Here is a 27,687-nt window from a genome sequence, read left to right on the forward strand (position 1 = left end):
AGTTAGCTCTGTAGCATGTAGCAGTACAGTGTGTATGTGCTAACAGGCTAACAGTTAGCTCTGTAGCATGTAGCAGTACAGTGTGGATGTGCTAACAGGCTAACAGTTAGCTCTGTAGCATGTAGCAGTACAGTGTGGATGTGCTAACAGGCTAACAGTTAGCTCTGTAGCAGTACAGTGTGTATGTGCTAACAGGATAGCAGTTAGCTCTGTAGCAGTACAGTGTGTATGTGCTAACAGGATAGCAGTTAGCTCTGTAGCAGTACAGTGTGTATGTGCTAACAGGCTAACAGTTAGCTCTGTAGCAGTACAGTGTGTATGTGCTAACAGGCTAACAGTTAGCTCTGTAGCAGTACAGTGTGTATGTGCTAATAGGCTAACAGTTAGCTCTGTAGCAGTACAGTGTGTATGTGCTAACAGGCTAACAGTTAGCTCTGTAGCAGTACAGTGTGTATGTGCTAACAGGCTAACAGTTAGCTCTGTAGCAGTACAGTGTGTATGTGCTAACAGGCTAACAGTTAACTCTGTAGCAGTACAGTGTGTATGTGCTAACAGGCTAACAGTTAGCTCTGTAGCAGTACAGTGTGTATGTGCTAACAGGCTAACAGTTAGCTCTGTAGCAGTACAGTGTGTATGTGCTAACAGGCTAACAGCTAGCTCTGTAGCAGTACAGTGTGTATGTGCTAACAGGCTAACAGTTAGCTCTGTAGCAGTACAGTGTGTATGTGCTAACAGGCTAACAGTTAGCTCTGTAGCAGTACAGTGTGTATGTGCTAACAGGCTAACAGTTAACTCTGTAGCAGTACAGTGTGTATGTGCTAACAGGCTAACAGTTAGCTCTGTAGCAGTACAGTGTGTATGTGCTAACAGGCTAACAGTTAGCTCTGTAGCAGTACAGTGTGTATGTGCTGCTGCTGCAGGAGGTGTTCACTTAGTTTGTTTACAACAAGCACCAGTTGTTGCTAAGAGATTATCAAACGTCACCTCCGGGGTCTCATTAATCCCTCCGGGGGATTTTATTATTATTTTTATCTTATTTTAACTTTTAAAAGCCCATGCCTCATGCATGTTAAGAGTTATAACAAAACATTTCAAAATGCATGTGTCACATATTTTGCCGTTGTAGTTTTCTTAAAATCTCGTCTCGTGAGCTGAGAGTATCGTCACACCCCTAGAAAACACACAATATCTGTAAATAAACTAGTTTGTTCCTGAGCTTTTTATTGTGATAGTAAACAGAAGCACTCCTCACTTCCTTGAGGACAGAAGAGAGAGGACAGAGGACAGTTTGAGCTGAGAGTGAATAAAGACGTCACACACTATAATTAACTCGTTAAGACCTTCTGGATTAACTGCTTATGTAACAGTCAGGATCACAGATAACATGCACACTGTCCTCAGAGACAGACGTGTCCTCAGAGACAGACGTGTCCTCAGAGACAGACGTGTCATCAGAGACAGACGTGTCATCAGAGACAGACGTGTCCTCACAGAGACAGACGTGTCCTCACAGACAGACGTGTCCTCAGAGACAGAGACGTGTCCTCAGAGACAGACGTGTCCTCAGAGACAGACATGTCCTTAGAGACAGACATGTCCTCACAGAGACAGAGATGTGTCCTCAGAGACAGACGTGTCCTCAGAGACAGACGTGTCCTCAGAGACGTGTCCTCAGAGACAGAGACGTGTCCTCAGAGACAGACGTGTCCTCACAGAGACAGACATGTCCTCAGAGACATGTCCTCAGAGACAGACGTGTCCTCAGAGAGAGACAGACGTGTTCTCAGAGACAGACGTGTCCTCACAGAGACAGAGACGTGTCCTCAGAGACAGACATGTCCTCACAGAGACAGACGTGTCCTCACAGAGACAGAGACATGTCCTCAGAGACAAATGTGTCCTCACAGAGACAGACGTGTCCTCAGAGACAGACATGTCCTCAGAGACAGAGACGTGTCCTCAGAGACAGACGTGTCCTCACAGAGACAGAGACATGTCCTCAGAGACAGACGTGTCCTCAGAGACAGACGTGTCCTCACAGAGACAGACATGTCCTCAGAGACAGACGTGTCTTCACAGAGACAGACGTGTCCTCACAGAGACAGAGACGTGTCCTCAGAGACAGACGTGTCCTCAGAGAGACAGACGTGTCCTCACAGAGACAGACGTGTCCTCAGAGACAGACGTGTCCTCAGAGACAGACGTGTCCATGATCATATGCGTGTGTCAAAGTTTGATTAAACACTATATTTAGATTATGTAAAACAAAATATATATAAATATGATCTCTATATGGACTCATTATTAACTCTATATAACTCTATGTGACTCTATATAACTCTATATAACTAATATAACTCTATATTATTTTATATAACTAATATAACTCTATATTATTATACATAACTCTATATTATTCTATATAACTAATATAATTCTATATTATTATACATAACTCTATATTATTCTATATAACTAATATAACTCTATATTATTATACATAACTCTATATTATTCGAGATAACTGATATAACTCTATATAACTAATATAACTCTATATTATTCAATATAACTAATATAACTCTATATTATTATACATAACTCTATATTATTCTATATAACTGATATAACTCTATATAACTAATATAACTCTATATTATTCTATATAACTAATGTAACTATATTATTCTATATAACTAATATAACTCTATAGTGGCACTGCTCTTCAATGGTTCAAGTCATACCTGGCAGACAGGAGCTTCTCTGTCGTCATTGGCGACCACTGCTCCTCAGCTGCATCCCTGCCCTGTGGTGTGCCACAGGGTTCCATTCTCGGCCCTATTCTGTTTTCTTTGTACATGCTTCCTCTGGGATCAATTATAAAACAACACAATTTGTCTTTTCACTTTTATGCAGATAATTTGCAGATATATCTGCCCATGTGTCCTAACGATAACACTGCATTCACTAAGCTCCTGGAATGCATTTCTGATGTAAAGCGGTGGCTGGCACAGAACTTTTTGCATTTAAACGACAGCAAAACTGAATGCATTTTGTTTGGTTCACCATCTTCGTCGATTGTTTCCGCCACAAACTCTGGTACTCTGGCCCCCTTTTTTAAATCACATGTTAAAAACCTTGGTGTAATATTTGACAATGGACTCAAATTCGACAAACAGATTAGTTCTGTTGTCAGCACAAGCTTCTTTCAGCTCCGTCTCTTGGCCAAAGTGAAACCTTTCCTCATCCGGCCGGATCTCGAGAAGGCAATCCATGCTTTTATCAGTTCGAGACTCGATTACTGCAATGCCCTCTACGTTGGCCTCAGCCAGTCTTCCATCTCTCGTCTCCAACTAGTACAGAATGCCGCTGCCCGATTTTTAACAGGCACACCGAGACGGGAACACATTACCCCTGTGCTGTCATCACTCCACTGGCTTCCAGTCCGTTTTAGAATTGATTTTAAACTTTTGTTATTTGTTTTTCAGGCCGTTAATGGACTGGCCCCATCTTATCTGTCAGAGATTTTAACTGTTCGCAATTGTGGCAGAGCCCTGCGCTCTTCGGGTCAACTTCTCCTAGAGGTCCCGAGGACACGGCTTAAACAGTGGGGCGATCGGTCTTTTGCCGTCGCTGCTCCAAGGCTGTGGAACAAACTGCCCCCTGACATTTGTTTCACTTCTGATCTCAGCCTTTTTAAATCAAAGTTGAAGACCCACTTTTTTAGGTTGGCTTTTAATTCTGCCAACTCTGTTTCTTAGGTCTACTCATTTTGTTTGTTCCTTTCTATGTATGGCTATGGTCTATGGCTCGTACTACCTTGCAGCACTGCAGCACTTTTATTTTGTACTTATATGTTATGCATGTGTTATGTATTGTTTTTTATGGATTTCCTGTGAAGCACTTTGGGTACCTTCTGGCTACTGTAAAGGGCTATACAAATAAACTTGATTTGATTTGATTTGATCTATATTATTCTATATAACTAATATAACTCTATATTATTCTATATAACTAATATAACTCTATATTATTCTATATAACTAATATAACTATATTATTCTATATAACTAATATAACTCTATATTATTCTATATAACTAATATAACTCTATATTATTCTATATAACTAATATAACTATATTATTCTATATAACTAATATAACTCTATATTATTCTATATAACTAATATAACTATATTATTCTATATAACTGATATAACTCTATATTATTCTATATAACTGATATAACTCTATATAACTGATATAACTCTATATTATTATATATAACTGATATAACTCTATATAACTGATATAACTCTATATTATTCTATATAACTGATATAACTCTATATAACTGATATAACTCTATATTACTCTATATAACTGATATAACTCTATATTATTCTATATAACTGATATAACTCTATATTATTATATATAACTGATATAACTCTATATAACTGATATAACTCTATATTATTCTATATAACTGATATAACTCTATATTATTCTATATAACTGATATAACTCTATATTATTCTATATAACTGATATAACTCTATATTATTCTATATAACTGATATAACTCTATATTATTCTATATAACTAATATAACTCTATATTATTCTATATAACTGATATAACTCTATATAACTAATATAACTATATTATTATATATAACTGATATAACTCTATATTATTCTATATAACTAATATAACTCTATATTATTCTATATAACTAATATAACTCTATATAACTAATATAACTCTATATTATTCTATATAACTAATATAACTCTATATAACTAATATAACTCTATATTACTCTATATAACTGATATAACTCTATATTATTCTATATAACTGATATAACTCTATATTATTCTATATAACTAATATAACTCTATATTATTCTATATAACTCTATATTACTCTATATAACTGATATAACTCTATATTACTCTATATAACTGATATAACTCTATATTATTCTATATAACTGATATAACTCTATATTATTATATATAACTGATATAACTCTATATTATTCTATATAACTGATATAACTCTATATTATTATATATAACTGATATAACTATATTATTCTATATAACTGATATAACTCTATATTATTCTATATAACTGATATAACTAGTGTGTACCTGTGTGTCTGCAGGACTACCTGTCTCACATCATCGACCAGTGCGACCTGTCGATCCGCCCGGAGCAGGTCTGCTCTCTGTTTGGGAACATCGAGGACATCTACGAGTTCAACAGGTGATCATCACAATGATAATAACAACAATAATAACAATAATTATAACAATAATGATAATAATTACAGTTAGAATGAGTATTGTGAGTAAAATGATGCATTTAGTGTCTTCCTGTTGATTTACTACTTAATAAACTGTTATAATAATATAAATCAATTTAAACTGTTTTATGTTAAGTCTCGACCTGAAAAGTAACTAAAGCTGTCAGATAAATGTAGTGGAGCAAAAGTATAAAGTTACACATGTGGAAATACTACTAGTACAAGTACCTCTGAAAAGTACTTTTTAGTTGCATTATTTGTTATTTATTATGTCCAGCTCCCCCTGCTGAGGGGATCAAACACTGCACCACTGAATCATTGTTTAAAGTCATGTTGTTGTTGTTGTTGTTGTTGTCGTCGTTGTCGTCGTTGTCGTCGTTGTCGTCGTTGCCATGGTGACGGCGCTTCCTGTCCGCAGCGAGCTGCTCCAGGCTCTGGACCTCTGCGACCACGACCCGGTGGCGGTGGCCAGGTGCTTCGTCATGAAGGTGAGATAATTATAATTATTAAAGGATGTGATTTATTTTGAAGGCTCACTTTGACCTTTTGTAATGATGCTCTTAACAATTAGAGGAAGATATTTATTTGAATTTGAGATGATTTTCTATAAATTAAACCTGTTTTTTTCTTAAATATTATTTTACGTAATATTTTTCATGCATCGATTCGGATATCTGTGTTTTGTTTTGCTTCTTTATTTATTTACTCATCAAAACTGAAATGCAACAATAAATAAATAAAAGACAAAATGAAATAGGAAAGTAAATAAACAAATCAATGAATTCATCAATTAGTATCAATTAATTCACACCTACACTTATTTTGTATTATATTTGGTGCATTTACTACAACATGAAGTATTCTATCAAGTCCTTTAAATATTAATTCATTATTATTATTATTGTTATTGTTATAGATAGATGAATAAATAATAACAGCAGAGATTGTTTATCTGAGACTGAATATAAACATCATGTTTGTCTCATTTCAGAGTGAGTACTTTGAGATCTACACGCAGTACTGCACCAACTACCCAAAGTAAGTCCTGTTCTCTTCACACCTGATTTCACACCTGATCTCACCTGATTTCACCTGATTTCACCTGATTTCACCTGATTTCACCTGATCTCACCTGATTTCACCTGATTTCACCCTTTTCACATCTGATTTCACATCTGATTTCACCTGATCTCACCTGATCTCACCTGATCTCACCTGCCTGTTTGGCGTCTTGTTGCAGCTCGGTTGCCGCGCTGACGGAGTGTATGAGGAATAAAACTCTAGCAAAGTTTTTCCGGGAGCGTCAGGCGTCTCTGAAGCGTTCGCTGCCTCTCGGTTCTTACCTGCTCAAACCTGTCCAGAGGATCCTCAAATACCACCTGCTGCTACAGGTACCACACACACACACACACACACACACACACACACCTGAGTGACATCACACACACCTGAATAATATTATTAAATATAACTGTAAATATTATTGTACTGCACCAACTAACCCAAAGTAAGTCCTGTTCTGTTCGCACCTGATTTCACACCTGTTCACACCTGATTTCACACCTGATTTCACACCTGTTCAGACCTGATTTCAGACCTGATTTCACCTGATTTCACACCTGATTTCCCCTGTTCACACCTGATTTTACTTGATTTCACCTGTTCACACACACACACACACACACACACACACACCTGAATATTATAATTAAATATAATAAATAAACATTATTCACCCAGACTCGAAACAAAAGTGACTAAGACAGTTCAGCCATAAAACTTAATAAAATCAGGAAAATAAATTAACCAAAAATAAAATGTGAAGAAGATGATGATGGTGATGATGGTGATGATGATGATGATGGTGATGATGGTGATGATGGTGTTTTGTGCAGGAGATAGCGAAGCACTTTGACCCTGAGGAGGAGGGCTACGAGGTGGTGGAGGAGGCGATCTACACCATGACGGGCGTGGCGTGGTACATCAACGACATGAAGAGGAAACACGAACACGCCGTCAGGCTGCAGGTGAGTGGCGGCGCTGCGGCGCTCAGGTCCAGGTGTTCCTGCCAGGACGCTGACCTGTACTCTGTCCCTCAGGAGGTCCCTTCAGAGGTGATCTCACCTGATCTCACATGATCTCACCTGATCTCACCTGATTTCACCTGATCTCACCTGATTTCACCTGATCTCACCTGATTTCACATGATCTCACATGATCTCACCTGATCTCACATGATCTCACCTGATCTCACATGATCTCACATGATCTCACCTGATCTCACCTGATCTCACCTGATTTCACATGATCTCACCTGATCTCACATGATCTCACCTGATCTCACATGATCTCACATGATCTCACCTGATCTCACCTGATCTCACATGATCTCACATGATCTCACCTGATCTCACCTGATTTCACATGATCTCACATGATCTCACCTGATCTCACATGATCTCACCTGATCTCACCTGATCTCACCTGATTTCACCTGATCTCTCCTGATTTCACCCGTCCCCCCAGGAGGTCCAGTCCCTGCTGCTGGCCTGGAAAGGTCCGGACCTCACCACGTACGGAGAACTGGTTCTGGAGGGAACCTTCAAAGTCCATCGAGCCAAAAACGAGAGAACGCTGTTCCTGTTCGACCGCATGCTGCTCATCACCAAACGCCGCGGAGAGCACTACGTCTACAAGACGCACATCTCTGTGAGTGTTTACCTTGTTTATAACAACAGCAACAACAACAGCAACAACAACAACAACAATAATAATAATAATAATAATAATAATAATAATATTATCTTCCTCTCAGTGCTCCACTCTGATGCTGATTGAAAGCGCCAAAGACTCTCTGAGCTTCAGTGTGACGCACTACAAACACCCCAAACAGCCTCACACCGTCCAGGTCAGACCTCCTCCCTCCTCCTGCTGCTGCTCCTCCTCCTCCTGCTGCTCCTCCTCCTGTTCACCTCCTGCTGCTGCTGCTCCTCCTCCTGCTGCTGCTCCTCCTCCTGCTGCTGCTCCTCCACCTGCTGCTGCTCCTCCTGCTGCTGCTCCTCACCTCCTCCTGCTGCTCCTCCTCCTGTTCACCTCCTGCTGCTGCTGCTGCTCCTGTTCACCTCCTGCTGCTGCTCCTCACCTCCTCCTCCTGCTGCTGCTCCTCCTCACCTCCTGCTGCTCCTCCTGCTGCTCCTGACTTCAGTCCTCTCCGATCTGTTTGAAGTTCTGAAGTGGTTTCTATCTGAAACTTTCTTTCTTTGGTGTTTCAGGCGAAGACGGTGGAGGAGAAGAAGCTCTGGGCTCATCACATCAAACGCATCATTCTGGAGAACCACCACGCCCTCATCCCACAGAAGGTACACCAGTAGGACCAGTAGGACCAGTAGGACCAGTAGCACCAGTAGGACCAGTAACACCAGTAGGACCAGTAGCACCAGTAACACCAGTAGGACCAGTAGGACCAGTAGGACCAGTAGCACCAGTAGGACCAGTAGGACCAGTAGCACCAGTGGGACCAGTAGCACCAGTAACACCAGTAACACCAGTAGCACCAGTAACAACAGTAACACCAGTAGGACCAGTAGGACCAGTAACACCAGTAACACCAGTAGGACCAGTAACACCAGTAACACCAGTAGGACCAGTAGGACCAGTAACACCAGTAGCACCAGTAGGACCAGTAGGACCAGTAACACCAGTAACACCAGTAGGACCAGTAGCACCAGTAGGACCAGTAGGACCAGTAGGACCAGTAGCACCACTAACACCAGTAGGACCAGTAGGACCAGTAGAACCAGTAGGACCAGTAACACCAGTAACACCAGTAGGACCAGTAGCACCAGTAGGACCAGTAGGACCAGTAGCACCAGTAACACCAGTAGGACCAGTAGAACCAGTAGGACCAGTAACACCAGTAACACCAGTAGGACCAGTATAATGATCAGTGTGTTGTGTTTGTGTGTTTCAGGCCAAGGAGGCCATCTTGGAGATGGATTCCATATGTGAGTAAATGTTGAATGTTTGTAATAAAAACAGTTTATTTGTCGTCTGAAATCATCAAAATGACTCAGAAACTATCCTCAGATTCTCAGCTGTCCGACGGTCCCTGAACGCATCATGTCAGATGAACGCTTCCCTCTGGAAATATAAACAAATCTGAATATGAAATATAGACATATATAGATTTATATAGATTTACATAGTTTATAGAGATTTATATAGATTATGTTGATTTATATATAGAATATATAGATTTATATATATATTTATATAGATTATATATATATATATATATATATATATATCTCAATACATATATATATATATATATATGTTGCAGTGAAATATAAAGACACAGAGAGCAAAATGAAAAAAGAGTGAAAAAATACCCTGAAACTGCTCGTTGAGTTTCATAGCTGCTCACGTTGTTGTTGTTGATGTTGTTATTGATGTTGTTATATACTGGAAATATACAGAAAATAACTAAGAACCTTTAGTGACTGGGCAGTAAGAGATGTTCAGCATGGGTCTGAATCTCTGAATATTTTCTGTGATCAGTCTAAATCTGCATTCCTTTCTGAATTCTGAGAATTCATCTCTGTGAGGGCAAGTGAGCAATTAAGTGGCCATCTAGGGTTGCTAACAACCCCAGGTGGAGCAATGTTGCACTTCAATTGGAAATCCCAACCATTCCCAGCTCTGCAGAGGGCGGAGCCCGTCACAATCAGCCTGGATGAGAGAACAGACACGTTTAATTCCAGTCACAGATTAATAACGTTTACTGAGACGGACCAGGCTGAGACAAGTTTACCTGCTGTAAATAAGATAAACAATAGCTACTCAGTAACATTGAGGCAACAGATTGCACGCAATATTATTTATTAAATCTAACTACGTTACAAGTTGAGTTAATAACTTAACAGGAAGTGCCTGTCATCTCACGACCCCAAATGGGGTCGGGACCCCAAGGTTGAGAATAGCTGCTTTGGTACCATGCCATCACAGTAACTGCTCCTGTTAAAGCCTGCGTTGTGGTCATTTACCGTCCACCAGGCCAGCTGGGTGGCTTCACTGATGAGCTAGATACCCTGCTCTCTTCCATACCTGATCATGACTGTCCGTTGCTTGTCCTGGTGACATGAACATCCACTTCGACAGTCCAGACTCTAATAACTTCATGACATTAATTCATTCATTCGCCCTCCAGCTGGTCCAAAGTCCTCCTACTCACAAAGCTGACAAGAACCTTGACTTAATTCTCATCCGTAACTGTGCCACAGATGCACTGGTGGTAACGCCTCTCCACCTGTCAGACCATTTCTTTATCCAGTTTAATGTCACTCTACCAGAGCAACCCTCTGCTCCTGCACCAATGGTTACGTTCCACCGTAACCTCCGGAACTTATCCCCAGCCCACTTCTCCTCTATTGTTGCCTCTGCCCTACCTCCACTCAGCACCTCCTCCTCTCTGAAGGCTAATGATGCCACTGACTCACTCTGCTCTACTCTGAACTCATGTCTGAACAGGCTATGTCCTTTATCTACAAGGCCTGCTCGACCCAACCAATCCCACCCATGGTTGACTGATACCCTCCGATCACAGCGTACCGAGCTCAGAGCTGCTGAAAGGAAATGGATCAAATCCAAACTTGCTGACGATCTCATAAACTATCAGACACTATTGTCCTCATTCTCAGGCAGCATCACCGATGCAAAGACTGCTTTTTACAACGACAAAGTCAACAGTGTCACTGACACCCGGAAACTCTTTTCCACCTTCAAATCACTACTCAACCCTCCTCCTCCTCCTCCTCCTCCTCCGCCTCCTCCGCCTCCTCCTCCTCCTCCTCCTCCTCCTCCGCCTCCTCCGCCTCCTCCTCCTCCTCCTCCTCCTCCTCCTCCGCCTCCTCCTCCGCCTCCTCCTCCTCCGCCTCCTCCTCCTCCTCCTCCTCCTCCGATCCAGACATATTCTACCTCTCCACCACTGAGCTCTTCCAGTGAACGGTTCTGGCTCTGCCCCCCGTTGGTCCAAGACAATCCAGACTCTTAGTGTTTGTTGTTCTGTTGGTGGAACCACTCCCGGTTCTACCAGAGCAGGACGTCCCTCTACCTTTAGAACCTCCTGAAGACCTGAAGACCTTCAGAGAGGACCTTCTCTCTTAGCACCACACCACAACTCTACTCCTTAAACAATCCTCTCCAGACCGGGGCGGCTGGGGCTCAGTTGGTAGAGCGGTCGTCCAGTGACCGGAGGGTTGGTGGTTCGATCCCCGACCATGGCAGCTACATGTCCAAGTATCCTTGAGCAAGATTCTGAACCCCAGATTGCTCCTGATGCTGCGTTCATCGGTGTGGATGAATTCCTGCTGGTGGCAGGTGGCAGCAGTGTGCCCTGGTCGCCCCTAACACCAGTATGAATGTGTGTGTGAATGGGTGCAGTGTGTAGTGTTCTTTGGATAGAAGAGATATATACGGGCACCACATTTACCTGATTGATGCACTAACAGCTCTTACTGCACTAGACCTTCATTGTTTGCGTTTATTCTTCCTGTAAGTCGCTTTGGATAAAAGCGTCTGCTGATGACTAAATGTAAATGTATTGATGTTGTTGTTGTTGTTGTTGTTGTGTGTCCTCCCACAGACCCTCCCAGGTACCGGTACAGTCCTGAGCGGCTGAAGAAAGCTATGTCCTGTCAGTCTGACGAGGTCCCGACAGACGGACGCCAGGGACCCCGGGAGTCTGGTAAACATACACACACACACACACACAGACACACACACACACACACACACACACACACACACACAGACACACACACACACACACACACACACACACACACACACAGACACACACACACACACACACACAGACACAGACACAGACACACACACAGACACACACACACACACACACACAGACACACACACACACACACACACACACACACACAGACACACACACACACAGACACACACACACAGACACACACAGACACACATACATACACACACACACACACACACACACACAGACACACACACACACAGAGTGTACTCCCTTCATTCTGATTTGTTTCCTTCTTCAGAGTCGACCAAACACGTCCTGAAGAAATCTGAAGGTAAAAACATAATATGGAGGAATGATGAGTGTGTGTGTGTGTCTGTGTCTGTGTGTGTGTCTGTGTCTGTGTGTGTGTCTGTGTGTGTGTGTGTGTGTGTGTGTGTGTGTCTGTGTGTGTGTGTGTGTGTGTGTGTGTCTGTGTGTGTGTGATTGATCAGAAAGACATGTATTGATTATTGATTATTGATCTGTTGTCTTTCTGCTGTTCAACCACGTCGGCTCATCTGCAGCTGTCCTGAAGGTGAGGAACACACACACACACACACATGTATATGTATATATATATATATATATATATATATATATATATATATATATATATATATATATTAGAGGTGGGAATCACCAGAGGCTCCACGATACGATTTTATCGCGATACTTGAGTCACGATACGATATTATTGCGATTTTAAGCATTTCGCGATATGGTGAGTATTGCGATACAATATATTGCGATTTTACTGTTTAAAATTACTTATTTAACTGCATTTTGTGTCCACAAAATTAAATTAAATCAATAATTGTTTTGTCAAATAAGACAGTCTTTTTATTTCTCCACAATGAGTCAAACCCACAGACTGACAACAAAGTATCCAGTCAAACTGAACTGATATCAAACATGCAGCGTTTGCTCCGGAGAGACTTTCGTGTTCTGCTGGAGTCTAAAGAACGTGAGACAGACGCCTCCAGTCATCTGTCACACAGTGAGCCGTTAGAGTCACATATGAATCTTAAAGTTATCGATATCGTTATAGAAAGTTATCGCAAGTATATCTGTTCCCAAACGTTCCTCAACTTCAAGCTTTACTGCTGGGTATAGCTCTGATACAGCTGTGTCCGTGAAATAACGTCTCCACGGAGTCACATACCTGGTTCAGTGTCTTCACCATGGAGCTAAAACATCGTTTCCACAACGTTGTATGGCCTCAAGTCTTTCACATGAAGCAAGCAATGGATTGTGTTATTCCCCGAGTATTTTATTTTCATGCGGCACTCCTTGCTAACTCCATGTGTCATTTCTATCTCATTCGTCCCTTCCTTGTTAAAAAAAAATCCAAAATGAATCCACACGCTTGACATTAACGCGGACGGGGCTCTCCTTATTTATTATCTCCGGTGCTGCCATCTTTGTTGTACCAACTTCTTCTTTCACACTGACCGTCACCTCTACTGACCTCACCAGAATAATACTCAACAGCACCATCTAGTGGATCAAAAAAGCTATTGATTTCATTTTAAGTACCAAAAAATTCCCTTCATTTTTTCCATTAATTATGACAAAAAAGTATCGATACTTGGCGGCCATGAATCGATATTATATCGCCATGCAAATATAAACATATATATATATATATATATATATATGTATATATACATATATATGTGTGTGTATATATATATATATGTATATACATATATATATGTATATACATATATATGTATATACATATATGTATGTATATATATATATATATAAATGTATTTATATATGTGTATATACATATATATACATTTATATATATATTCCTTTCTGCAAATAGAAAATAAATCAATAAAGTGAGTTTCAAAGCGTCTCTGCATGTCTAGACCTCGTCACAATCATGTTTTTTAAAACCAGTTTGTGTGTGAAAACAAACATATAAACTATATTAAATCCATATTTATATAAGTTATGTATTTATGCGTGCTGACCGTTTAACGGATGATGTCGCCCCGCGGAGCACTAAAAACATGGAAGGTGTTGAGTCAACATCAGTGTGTGACGTCCTGCAGCAGTCAGACAGCCACGGCCTGCTGAGGGAGGAGCAGGAGGAGCAGGAGGAGCAGGAGGAGGAGGAGGAGGAGCTCCTGTTGGAGGAGCAGGAGGAGGACTTCAGCAGCTCGGTGCTCGCTGCCCTCTCCTGCTGGGCGCTGCTTCCCTCCGGGGTTACCGAGGTTACCGGGGTTACCGAGGTTACCGGGGTTACCGAGGTTACCGAGGTGACGGCTTCTTCTTCTCCTCGTTGACGTCCAGCTCCGTAACAAACTAAAGAGCTTCACGTGTGAAACTAACTGACATTTGTAAACCTCTGATTGGTGATTTTAAAATCAGCCCCTAAAACCTGAAGTTTTTCTGTAAATCCAACACAAGTGTCAACTCTTCTACTAAATAACATTTTTTTTTTAGAAATGAAATTCATAAAGTATCTGAGAGCTTATAGCTGTTATATCTGAGCTCCCTCCGCTATAGTCGTCTTCACCATGATTTATAAGTTCTGGAAAAGTCCCATGATGCATTGGGACACTCCCACATGGATTCTCATTTTGTGTCTTTATTTCAGTAATTTTTTGTCTTTTTTTAGTAATTTTGTGTCTCTTCTTGGTCATTTTGTCTTTTTTAGTCATTTTGTCTTTTTGTGTCTTTTTTTAGTCATTTTGTGTCTTTTTTTAGTCATTTTGTCTTTTTTAGTCATTTTTGTCATTTTGTGTCTTTTTTTGGTCTTTTTGTGCCTTTTGTGGTCAGTTAATGTTTTTTTCGGTCATATTATGTCTTGTGGTCAATTTGTATTTTTTGGGTCATTTTGTTCGTTTTTTTGTAAATTTTTGTCATTTTGTGTCTTTTTTTGGTAATTTTATGTCTTTTTTTGTGGTAATTTTGTGTCTTTTTGTGGTCAATTTGTGTCTTTTTGGTGATTAGTAGTAATATGCGCAAAATGGCAAAGCTGTTTCAATATGGCCTCCTGGAGGTCATGTGACAAATTAAAGCATTGCTATTGGTTCCCTGTTCACTCTTTTATAAAGCATCCCATCACTCAAAAACATGACTTGTAGAAATTTGACAGGCCAGAAATGGGGCAACAGCGTAACAAGGAGGGTTAAACCAGATTAATGTCATTCAGTTCACCAACCAGCTGCTCTTAACATTTGCTCTCCACCAGTGGAACTTTTGAACATTTCCTTTCTTTATTTCTCTACACGTCTCGTTTAAAAGTCATCAAAAATAAACCGTTGCTTTATAAACGTGAGAAGAAACAGCTGCAGCTGTATTTTATTTCTGAATGAGGAATAAAAACTAATGAGAACAAGATAATTTATTCAAACGTTCCCCGATGTGGCTGCTCTCATTCAGCAGCTGATGCACTTTTCTTTATATTTCATGCGTTTGCTGTTTATTTGCTCTTCACTGATGCTTGTTGCTCGTCAGAAAATAACGCTGCAGTTTCTGTGGATTCTAATTCGTTTGCTTTGTGCTGATGATCAATTATAAAGTGTTTCTTGTATGTGTCGTGTTTGTTAAAGGAGGCGGACGAAGATCACGGTCGACTTCCTGCAGAAGACAAACCGACGTGTGAGCAGGTAGTGAACAGTCCTGACATCACTTCCTGTCTGTTCTTTCCTTGGAAATGTATAACACACCTGGCAAATACTTTACTTACATGTATATGGAGGTAGTTTATGTTTCATTGTTTAACTCACTTCTTGGTTTTCCTACCAGCTAACTTTTCCCATTTCCAAGATATTTAGCTTTGTTAGTTTTTTTTGTTATTGTGTGTCTTTTTTGTAATTTTGTGTCTTTTTTGTCATTTTGTGTCTTTTTTTAGTCATTTTGTGTCTTTTTGTCATTTTGTGTCTTTTTTTAGTCATTTTGTGTCTTTTTTTGGTGATGATTTCAAAGTTCTGAAAAAGTCTCATGTTGCATTGCGACACTCCCACATGGATTCTCATTTTGTGTCTTTTTGGTCATTTTGTGTCTTTTTGTAGTCAAACGTTGTTTGACCTTTCCTTCCAACCGACAGATGTTCCAGTTGTGACTCTTTGTCCTGTTTTTCCTTCCAGCCCTCCACAGATCAGCTGCCACAGGAGCAGCAGTGTGACCCGACAGAGAGCCCAGAACCAGATCCTTCCTCTGATCCCGAGGGTTTGTCCGCCACACCTCCCAGGATCCCAGAGCCTCCTCAGAGCTCCGACCTGAAAGATGAGAAAGACTCAGAGCCCACGGAGCAGCCGTCCTCCGCCACGCCGGACTCAGACTCAAAAACCTTGAGCAGCGCCGAATCCTCCGAGGACGAGGAGGACGTGAAGGAGGCGCCGGAGAAGGCGGGTGAAGCCAGCAGCATCCTTCCTTCCTCCGTCCTGGACAAAGCCGGCGCCATCGCTCAGCACTTCACCAGCAGCATCAAACGAGGCGTCCTGGCGCAGGACGACCCGCGCTGCGCGTCCCCGCGGCTCCCCTCCAGGACCGGCAGCAGCCCCAGCCTCGGCGCCAGGACCGGCAGCAGCCCCAGCCTCGGCGCCAGGACCGGCAGCAGCCCCAGCCTCGGCGCCAGGACCGGCAGCAGCCCCAGCCTCGGCGCCGAGCCCGCCGACCGACCCCCGCGGCTCAGCAGCGGCTGTTCAGATCCCGCAGAGACCTTCGGCGCCACAGATTTGACCCTGCTGTCCCCTCGGGACGACAGCCTCTTTGATGCCGAGCGAGGCATTCGGCGGAGGCGGGACTCCACCCTGTCCAAGCAGGACCAGCTGCTCATCGGCAAAATCAAGAGCTACTACGAGAACGCGGAGAGCCAGGACGCCACGTTCAGCCTCCAGCGCAGAGAGAGCCTCACGTACATCCCGACCGGGCTGGTCAGGAGCTCCGTCAGCCGGCTCAACAGCATCCCAAAGGATAAAGACGTCCAGACCAGTGTCTCCGCCTCCACCACATCCTCCAGCCACGAGTCAAACTCGCCCTCTCATACCCGAGGAAACTTGGCCCCCAGTGACTCTTTGGACTCGTTCAAGTCTGATCAGAGAAGTACGGATCCAGAAGATTCAGAAGAGAGCCACTGGTCCAGATCTAATAGCCTGCAGGACAATCCGTCCGAGGACGAAGAGTTCAGACCTTCTTCTGAAATGATCAAGATCTGGCAGACGATGGAGCGTGAGATCCAAGACCGAGGGTGCGATCGCTACCGAGTCGGACTTTCTGACGCCACGAAGACCCCAAAGAAGAGCAGCGACCAAGACGGTGGGTCGTCTGACCTCAGCACCATCACGGAGGAGTCCAGGAGTCCGTCCCCCTTCAAGCGGACAGGAAGTCTGAAGGAGGCCCTGATGGTGTCCGGGGGTCCTGCTCCTCGGGGGGCCCCGCTGGAGGCCGAGGGCCACGACTCCAACCAGCTGGACGACGAAGACAAGACCAAGAGCAAAGTCCTCCACCTGGCCCGCCAGTACAGCCAGCGCATCAAAACGACCAAACCGGTGGTCCGGCAGCGGAGTCAGGGGCTCCTGGTCAGCAGGAAGACCTTAGCCTGCGTGGTGGAGGAGAAGGAGAGCGCAGGTAGCGTTTCCTTCATTTAAACCTTCACATTTCTGATTCTTTGCTCCTCAGATGTCAGCCGACACCAGCAGAGCCGCTGGGCTGGTGACGGCTGAATGCAAAGCTGTTTTTTTTGCTCTTTATTTGCACAAATTTGCAAACTTCACCTCAGGTCACAACACCTGTTGTGTCTGAACACGTCAAACCCAGGAACAAACACTGAAATACTGATTAAAATGAGTCCTAAAAAATGACCTGAAACTGAATCAGGAACACTTTATTGATTCCTGGGGAGGAATTGCTTTTGTTACAGTTGTTGCTGTATGAGAAATAGAAACAGAAATAATCACTGGAGTGTAAATATAGAATACAACTTTGAGTAAACATAGATATGAACAGACAGACGATAGCTAAATTAAATCGCAGTAGCCGGGTTTCACCAGCAGGGGGCAGGTACTCCTCATATTTATACTAAAGGTAGAATTCAAATATTTTTTGATATTTAATTTTTTATTTATTTTTTATATTTCACGAGTGAATCCCCAGTGAACTGGTTTACAGCAGGACTTCAGTCACTGTGATTTATCAAACATTTCTACAAAGATTTTGGGAATATGACAAACTGAAGGTGCTGTGACATAATCAGGAGTTTCTGTGAAAGCAGAATATTATAAACATATAATAAATATAATATACAAATGAGAAGGAGTTAAATAGGAAACAAATGTTGAGGCATATGGGAGGACTGTTCTCTACCAAAAAATGTTTTAATGCAAGTCAGATAAATTTGTGATTAAAAGTGTGTTATTGCGGATAAAAAAACAAACATTTTTTTAAATCCAGAAGTGTTTGCCTTGAAGATGGGAGATATGATGTGTTTACGAACAGAAGCTAACATCCGAGACACTCATCTGAGAACTCATCTGCTCCAGTTAGTTTACTGCGTTTGATTGCACTGCAATTCTTTTTTCTTTGTTTTATTCCTTTCTATAACCGCACCGCTCTCTTTGTTCTGTTTTATTTCTTGTGTCTTGTTTTCATTCCCTGTTTTGTCTTGTTTAAACTATTGTACAGTCCTTGACTGTTAGAAAGGCGCTTATAAATTCAATGTATTATTATTATTATAATTATTATTATTATAACTAGTGCAGTGCCCGTAGGAAGTATGTATTCATACATTACATGCAAACCACAACAACGTCTACAACTCCATAAAACACTTACTGTTCATCAGGTACCACACCATCCAGCACATACACACTGAACATTGATATTCTCTGGAAACTATCTGAATATTATTGTTAAATGGAACCTTGTAGCCACTATAAACTCCTAAAGATAGGTAGGCTAAATAGACTTCAGATGAGATGAGTCAGGGTGGAAATCCAGAGTGAATTACTGTGTTACTGACCAGGTGTAGGCCTATCACACAATGGGGCGGAGCTACACTAAAAGGGGGCGGAGCTCCCCTAAAAGGCGTCCGATCAGAAACAGTGCAACACGTCCTACGTAAATAATGATATTTAGAAAAATGAATACAAAAATCTTCAAAATCGAGGATGCACACCTTCGTACCATGAGCAACACACACACACAGACGCTTCTTGCTTTTATAGATAGATTATTATTATAAATAGCATTCAGACAACGTTTAGACTGATTTCAGTAGTTTAGCAGCGGTTACATCGTGGTGCTTTCATCAATCCCAGTTTCCAGTCAGACGATCAGACAGTTTGTGATGAAAACGAAAGTTAAAGTTTTGTAAAGTGGAGTCGTTGTGCTGTGTTTTGCAGGTAAAGCCAGCCTGACTCTGCCGCTGAGCCCTGCGGACCAGGTCCAGCCGGCGACCCCCCCGGCGGTCTCCTCGGGCCGGGCTCGTTCCCGCAGCCCCCTCAGCCCCCTCAGCCCTCTTCCCCCCGTCGAGGGCTTCAACTGGCCCGACGTCCGACAGCTGCGCTCCAAATACTCCGAGCACGGCCGCTCCCAGAAGAGTCCGGTGGGCCGGAGCCGCTCTGTCCCGGAGCAGATGTTTGACGGCAGTCTGAGGAGGCACTCCAGCTGCTCCCCCGGCCTCCTCCTGGCTGACGGAGGTCCCGGCCTCCTCCTGGCTGACGGAGGTCCCGGCCTCCTCCTGGCTGACGGAGGTCCCGGCCTCCTCCTGGCTGACGGAGGTCCCGGCCCGGTTCCTCCTCACAGGCCTCGTGACGGCGGGCGAGAGGAGCGCAGGAAGCGTCTCCACAGAGCCAACTCTCTGGACCCCCGGCTCAGCGGGCCGCAGATCTCCGAGCTGCAGAAGCTGCAGGAGCAGGTCGCTGCCGCCGACGGTTACTTCGTCGCCGCCGAGTCGCAGCTACCCAACGACCCCGAACACAAAGTCATCGTGATGGAGAAGCTCTCTGAGCCCGCTGGAGCAGCCGACGAGGAAGAAGACGAGGAAGAAGACAGCTACATTCAGATCCGTTCGCCGACCAGCAGGGAGAAGATCTCCATCATGGCCGTCATCGACCGCTGCCGGCTCTATCAGGACTCTGACGAGTACAAACAGAGGGAGGACGTGAGAGCCCGAGCAGAGCCGGGGAGGTTGCCGGAGCTCCACGCCGCCGCCGCAGCGTCCGCCAGCGATCAGGACGACGAGCCCCAGAAAACAAGCTCGGACTCGGGACAGAAGACTGAAGCTGGTCAGCAGAGCATCGTGAAAAATCTGAGGGAAAAGTTCCAGAGCCGGAGCTGAAGAAAACAAAGTACAGATATTTAAAGAGGAGTCATGTTTGAACTGTCAGATTAATTATCCTAAACAGAAAACTTTTAACCATTTTACTGCTTCATTTCCTGTGAATATTAAACATGAAGACAGAATTCTCGTGGTTACATAACTTTATTTTATGTCATAATTATTGTGATCTCAAGAAAACATTTAGAAGATTACAGCAGCTTGTTTTATACGAATCCAGAAGAACTCTTTTTCCCAGCATCCTCTCTGGCACTTTGTAGATAAATGAATAGAAAAGTGTGAATGTGTTCAGTCAGGATGTTCCTGTGGTGGTGCAGAGGCTGGCAGCAGGGGGCGCTGCTCATATGTTGCACCTCCTTTACGGACAGAAACAGACACATGGAAGTTATAAAATAAGTTCCCGTCTTTCATATTCAGATGGATTTTAAAAAGATTCCAGTGAAATGGACTCGATGAGGCACAGAGCCGAACATCCCCAACATCAGATGTTCAACTGAACTTTTGTGGTCTTGGTCTTCAGACAGCCGACCTCTTCACCCTGCTGCCTCTGATCACCTCCATGACCTCCGTGATGGAGGAGTCTGGAGATAGTGGCGCCCTCTAGTGGCCGCAGTGACTCACAGTATGAAGCACAAAGAGTCAGTTAGGGAGGGAGGGTCCAACAAACCAGGACTTTCACCAGCACACAGGAAAACAAAAAGACGTAAAGAGACGTAAACATTACCAAAGAAATGATGAAAAATGAGACAAAATCAACAAGAAAAACACGTAAAATGACCAAAAAGGAGACAAAATGTTCAAAGAAGACACAAAACGACCAAAATAAAATCATAAAAGAACACAAAAGGCATCAATAAAATGACCAAAAAAGACATAAACCGAGAGTCTTAGATCAGTGTTGGTGTCCATGTTTGACCAAAGTCCACCATGTGATTCAAACATCTCTTAACTTCCTGCATCAGGTTTTTACTGAACTATGTCACTTCCTGTAGTCAGGTCGTCCTCCTAACTACTTCACTTCACCATTTACATCATTTATTCACTCTTTAAACTCTTTTAGAGCCCAACAGGAACTGTCTGATAACTAATGGGTTCAGAGAGGATTCTCTAATCCAGATTAGGGAGGTTACAGAAGTGAATGTGTAGTTCTGAAAATACAAGAAACAAAAAGCTTAAATCACATTCTTCCAAACATTTACAATTATATAAACTTAAACAACCTGGTGATACATTCATACATTCATAGAACTAAAGTTATCAATAAGTAACCTGCACTCTGTTTCCTCTCATAACTTGCTCAACAACTGTAGAAACACAGGTAGATACTCACACACACAATCACAGAGTAAAAAGGAAAATGGCGTTCATTGCCTCGACTGATCAAAACGCAACAACAACAACAACAACAACAACAACCATCAGGTGGTACGTGAAGGGTCTTTCAGACAGGCCCTGACCTGACAGAAGTGCTGACGGAGCACTAATTCAACCAAACCAAAGCTTTTTGTTCCAGCAGTGAACCTTACCATGTCCTGAGACTCTCATAGGAGTCTATGGGTGCTGTGTAGGAGACTCTGAGGGTCAGAGGCAGCAGGACGGACTCTAGTCTGTGACGTGATGTGAAAGTTAAAGTTGTTGCTGTTATGAGCCAAACAAAGTTCTTCTGGTTCTTTGTCAATGTCGCCTGATTTTCTGTTGTTATTTTTTATTTTTAAATCTACGATAATTTGACCTTTAAAGACTTTGAGAGCATCGACGTTTCTGGACCTGCTGAGTGGTTTAAATAACACTGAAACTAATAAATGATTTATTTAAATCAGTAAATGTTTTGATATATTTTTAGCATTAAAAATCATTAAATCATGAGTCTACAAACTGTAATTAATGTATTTAGTGAACATTATTGGAGGTATTTCTTTGTGTTTGTGCCTTTTTAGTTTTTATAATTTATTTCAAAGTTTATTTGAACATTTTATTTATTTCCTGTTCAGTTTTGTTCTCCACTGACTTTAAACAGCTCAGTTTCCTGTTCGCTGTTTATATTTGGGTCAATGACGTCATCTAACACAGTGTCAGTTGGTGTAACCGTAATCTGATTATATTCAGAGAAATAAATGTGAACGAAAATGAGAAAAAATACAATCCACGTTTACATTGCAACACTATGGTATATCACACATTTTACATAATTTGTCAAAACTTTTGGGAAAAAATGGTTGTTCTGCTCAAAATTGACGAAATGTGTAAATGTAGAAATATTTTAAAAAATTTCATTTGATGTTTTTTAAAATGAAGTAATTATATGTACAAGTCCACTTAAATACAATGTAGGTGGATGAAGTATTTAATATTTATCATTTTTTGTGGTTACACCATTTGACATCTTGCCAACCCTTATTTGTCACTGATCCATATATAAATATAATATATATCCACAAACAAATCTATACGAACCTGTTTATATGTCAACAGGGGACCTCTGCTCCTGATTAAAACCACGTACAGGACCTGTGTGTGTGTGTGTGTGTGTGACATCACAGCTCCCTCTCGACCAATCACAGATGAGAAACAAGAGAAACATTCCTTTGTGTCTGAGTCTAAAGTTCAAAGGTGAATCATCCGATCATCATGTTTGGATCAATATATTTATAAAATTATGTTTTTACTCTCAGTGAATAAACGAACACCTGCTTCTGTATTTATACGGAATATATTTGAGCGTGATGACATCATCAGGTCATGTGACCGACCAGTAGAACAGGCTGAGTGAACTCCGTCTGGAGAATCTTTGCACTGTTTCCATTTTTCTGAATTGCAGTTTTATTTTCAGTGGAAGATAAAACTAATGAGGATGGATGAGGAGAGAACAGACCAGGGTACGGGCTGAAATATGAGCCACCAGAAACTGAATTAGAATTATTTATACTTGAATTTGAGTTGCTAAACTTGAATAATTGCATTAAGAAACTGAATCTGAATCACATAATTTGAGTTTGCATTGTTTAATTAGAATCACTGCATTGAAAAACTGAATCTGAATTGTAATTTGAAAATTAATTTATTAGTTTGGAACTGAACATTCACTTCTCACAATTCAAATTCAGACCGCAAAATTACGAGAGAAAAAAAATTAGAAAAAGACAAATTTACGAGAATTTTTTTTTCACATTTCCGATCAAAAATTAAAATTTCAGATTAAAAAAAACCTCACAAATTTACGAGAAAAACCTAAAATTTAAGAGGAAAATCACAAATTTAAGAGAAAAAATACAAATTCATGATAAAAAAAATCGAAAATTTATGAGAAAAAGAAATTTACAAAAAAAAATCACAAATTTACGAGGAAAAAAATACAAATTCATGATAAAAAATCGAAAATGTATGAGAAAGAGACAAATTTACGGGACAAAAAATCTCAGATTCACGATAAAAAAAAAAACCAAAATCATGATAAGACAAATTTACGAGAGAAAAAAAAATTAAGAGAAAAAAATCACAAATTTCCGTTTCATGGCGCGTAGCAACCAGGTAGCAACAAATGTTACCAAAGAAAACGGAGGTGCTGATTGGCTGAAGAGGCGATCTGTGTATCTGTACTCGATTGCTCTGCCTCAACGAGTCGGATGTTCGTCACAGAAAATTAAAATTTAATTTTGCGAACTGAATCTGAATTGTGAGAACTGAATGTTCAGGTCCAGACTAATAAATTCAATTTCAAATTACAATTCAGATTCAGTTTTTCAATGCAATGATTCAAATTGAACAATACAAATTCAAATTATGTGATTCAAACTCAGTTTCTGGCTCATATTTCAGCCCATACCGGTTCCTCATGTATCAACGCTGCTACGCTGTTCCTCCAACACGCCTCATGGATGAAAAGTGAACTTACTGTGAGAATGTTTGGTGGCACCGAAAACTTTAGTTTGTCAGAAAAGTTCTGTCTTTATGTTCTATTTAAAACGTTTCATATAGAATCTAAAACTCCACCAACTGGCTTTGTGTTTACAGTTTATACTCTCTGACAATGGAGGAAAAGGCTGTTTTCACCCTCAATAACCCGTTCTGAATATTATTTTTTATCATCTTTTACTATATTTTGCATTTCACCTGCGTACTTGTGCGATAATACTATGTTGAAGTCTTTTTAAAGTCTTTTTTTAAATCTGTCTATTTTCTAAGATTGTATTTTTAAGTCTATATGTTTTTGCTATTTCCACCACACCGAATTTCCCTCCAGGGATCAATAAAGTATTTATGATTCTGTTTAATATGGAGCGCAATATAGTGAAACAAATCTCTCTGGCTGGTGGCTGGTCGTCAGGTCAGTTCCAGCTGGTTGGGAAGGAAAGCTGCAGAACCTGGCCTAAGATCAGTCTGATGCATGTGGACGTGAGTTTGCGTTTGTACTTTTCTAGTTTTGGGAGTCCGCCATCTTTAGTATGAAGCTAAGCTCTCTGTGATACATGAGGCTCCTGGAGTCTGGATTCGCAGCATATGTAACACGTTTACATCAAAGTCCAGTCACGAGGCTACATGTTCAAATGTGTCAATCAAATAAAGAAAGCAGGTCCTGCTGGTCCTGCTGGTCCTGCTGGTCCTGGTCCCTCTTTGGAAGTTCAAAATCTAAGAATGTCCTGAGTGAGAAAACTAAGAAGTTCCTAAGACATATGACAAGTCTTAAGAAAGAAACGGTCAATAGCTTTTAAGAGCATTCTGAGGATCATCCTGTGTTTTTTTAGAGAGTTTTATCTAAAGAACACTTTTGTGAATCCGGACTGAGGAACAGAGTGAAGGATACAGATTATTACAAGAGTGCAATTCATAATCATTTGTCTCAAGATTTTTTATTGTAAATAGTTGATTTAAAAATAAATCCATGTAAATGTGACGTTGTGTCACATGACCAGACGGCAACCTCCGGGTCTGAGCCAGGCGGCAAACAGGAGGATCCTTCAGCTGCGTTCTACAGAGACTCCAGCAGGGGGCGCTAAGTGTGGCTGCAGAAACATTTCTGTCCATTCATTTCAATACAAAATGAGAAAACACTTGATTTATTAGCTCAGAAATGTTTTTTAGGACAACACTATGGTCTCAATCACTAGTAAAACATAATCTGATGTTAATACTCAACTCAACTCAACTCAACTTTATTTGTAAAGCACTTTAAAACAACCACAGCCATAACAAAGTGCTGTACATAAACAAACAGAACAAGAGAAAATAAAATAAATACAACAGGAATAAACACTAAAATACATAGATTCATTGCTTTTTAAAACAATATAAAAAACAATAAATAAAAGCAGACCATAACAAAAAAAAGCCAAGGTTAAAAGCCAAGGAATAAAAATAGGTTTAAAGATGACTTTTAAAAATGGACAGTGAGGAGGCTTGTCTGATGTGCAAAGGCAGCTCATTCCATAGTTTGGGGGCTGCAGCAGAGAAAGATCTGTCCCCTCTGAGCTTCTGTTTAGACCTCGGTACCTCCAGGAGCAGCAGATCAGCTGACCTGAGGCAGCGAGCAGGAGCGTAGGGGTGGAGGAGCTCAGAGAGGACCATTTAAAGATTTAAAAACAAATAAAAGAATCTTCAAATGGACTCTAAAATGCACAGGCAGCCAGTGGAGGAGGCCAGGATGGGAGTTATGTGCTCCCTCTTACGAACTCCAGTTAAGAGGCGAGCAGCCGCGTTCTGCACCAACTGGAGCCGTGCGAGGGAGGACTGGCTGACTCCAAGGTACAGAGAGTTACAGTAATCCAGCCGAGATGTAACGAAGGCTGGATTACTGTTTCAAAGTGCTTGTGCGTAAGGAAAGGCTTCACCTTAGCCAGCTGCCTGATGTGGAAAAAGCTTGACCTCACAACAGCACTAATCTGACGATCTAATTTAAAATCACTGTCCATCTTAAATTATAATATAATTATATATTATTATTATTATTATTATTATTATTATATATTATTATATAAATTCTTATTATAAATTAACTATAAGTTAACTATGCTTTTTGCAACTACCGGATCTAAAGCGAGAACAATGCCTTATTACTTGTTAATTAATGGTTATTAAGGACCTCATTATAAAGCGTTACCGAAAACAGAAGATAAAGAATCATATGATTTGGGGCGGGGCTACCTTTGATTGACAGGTCACTAACAAGGTGAGCCATCATCAGGAGAGAAGCGGAACAATGCGTATCCACGGCAACGTGTCAATAAAGTTATATATAACATTATATAGATATAAAAAAGGAGGTTTAGTGGTTTGGTCTCATAACTTTGATCCTTTGACTGTATTTTAACTCAATTAATTTGAAGGTTTTGTTCATTAAATGTCTTGTTCAGTGTTTGGTTGGACTAACAGACACTCCAAGGAGTCGCTGCTCAGTTTACTGAGGTCAGTAACAACATTTAAGCTAGCATCAGTTCATGCTAACAGCTAATGCTAACATGAGTCAGTCAGGTTGAGGTGTAGAGAGAACTCAACAAAACTTTCACCATTTTTTTTAAATACATTGTTTCTGCCATTTTGTAGCTTTATTGAAAATAGAGATGTTCAGGGTGAAGACATGCAGGAAATGGTTCCCAGCTGGACTTGAACCTGGGCCTCCTGCTGGTGGAGACTGAGCCTCTGTGGTATGTGCTCTACCAGCTGTACCATCAGGACGCCCCAACCAACTTCACCATATTTGACAAAAAAATGACATGTTATAGTATGACTTTTGTTTGTGCGTGTCATTTTTGAACATCTCATAATATGGTGGGTTTTTGTTATTTCAGCAAAAGCCACCCTACTTCACGTATCAACGGACTATAAAAAGATGATTTTGAGAGTTTCGGATCGTTTGAAAAGTTTATGACTTTTCTGTTTTTGTCCAATTTTTGGACAACCCATAATATGGTGTTTTTCTGTCATTTAAGGACAAACTATGCTCTAATATATGTATCAACAGACTATAATTGACCCATTTGAAGCATTTTAGGCATTTCAAAATTTCACCATTTTTAACAAAAAATGACATGCTATAGTACAACTTTTGTTTGTGCGTGTCATTTTTGAACATCTCATAATATGGAGTTTTTTTGTTATTTCAGCAAAAGCCACCCTACTTCACGTATCAACAGACTATAATGAGTTTTGCATTGTTTAAAATTCATTAATTTTTTCCCCCCAAAAATATGACATGCTATTGTATGATTTTTCGATTTTTGTCCAACTTTTGGACATCCCAT

The 27,687-nt window shown here is 41.2% G+C and overlaps 2 protein-coding genes across 2 annotated transcripts in view; both read left to right on the plus strand.

Annotated features, from left to right (window-relative positions):
- The window catches only part of LOC131991419 (pleckstrin homology domain-containing family G member 3-like), a 40,285-nt gene extending 16,872 nt beyond the window's left edge, over positions 1-23,413 (plus strand). The window contains exons 4-17 of the mRNA XM_059356829.1: positions 5,178-5,278; positions 5,737-5,806; positions 6,310-6,356; positions 6,559-6,709; positions 7,214-7,345; positions 7,845-8,027; positions 8,134-8,226; positions 8,591-8,677; positions 9,289-9,322; positions 11,962-12,063; positions 12,410-12,540; positions 15,723-15,779; positions 16,260-17,742; positions 19,515-23,413. Of these exons, the coding sequence (XP_059212812.1) occupies positions 5,178-5,278; positions 5,737-5,806; positions 6,310-6,356; positions 6,559-6,709; positions 7,214-7,345; positions 7,845-8,027; positions 8,134-8,226; positions 8,591-8,677; positions 9,289-9,322; positions 11,962-12,063; positions 12,410-12,540; positions 15,723-15,779; positions 16,260-17,742; positions 19,515-20,452 (3,609 nt within the window). The 3' untranslated portion in view covers positions 20,453-23,413. The remainder of the gene's footprint in view (positions 1-5,177; positions 5,279-5,736; positions 5,807-6,309; positions 6,357-6,558; positions 6,710-7,213; positions 7,346-7,844; positions 8,028-8,133; positions 8,227-8,590; positions 8,678-9,288; positions 9,323-11,961; positions 12,064-12,409; positions 12,541-15,722; positions 15,780-16,259; positions 17,743-19,514) is intronic.
- The window catches only part of LOC131990883 (NACHT, LRR and PYD domains-containing protein 3-like), a 220,691-nt gene that overhangs the window by 176,797 nt on the left and 16,207 nt on the right, over positions 1-27,687 (plus strand). The window lies entirely within an intron of this gene.

The sequence above is a fragment of the Centropristis striata genome, chromosome 18 (assembly GCF_030273125.1).
Source record: "Centropristis striata isolate RG_2023a ecotype Rhode Island chromosome 18, C.striata_1.0, whole genome shotgun sequence".
Lineage (NCBI taxonomy): Eukaryota > Metazoa > Chordata > Actinopteri > Perciformes > Serranidae > Centropristis > Centropristis striata.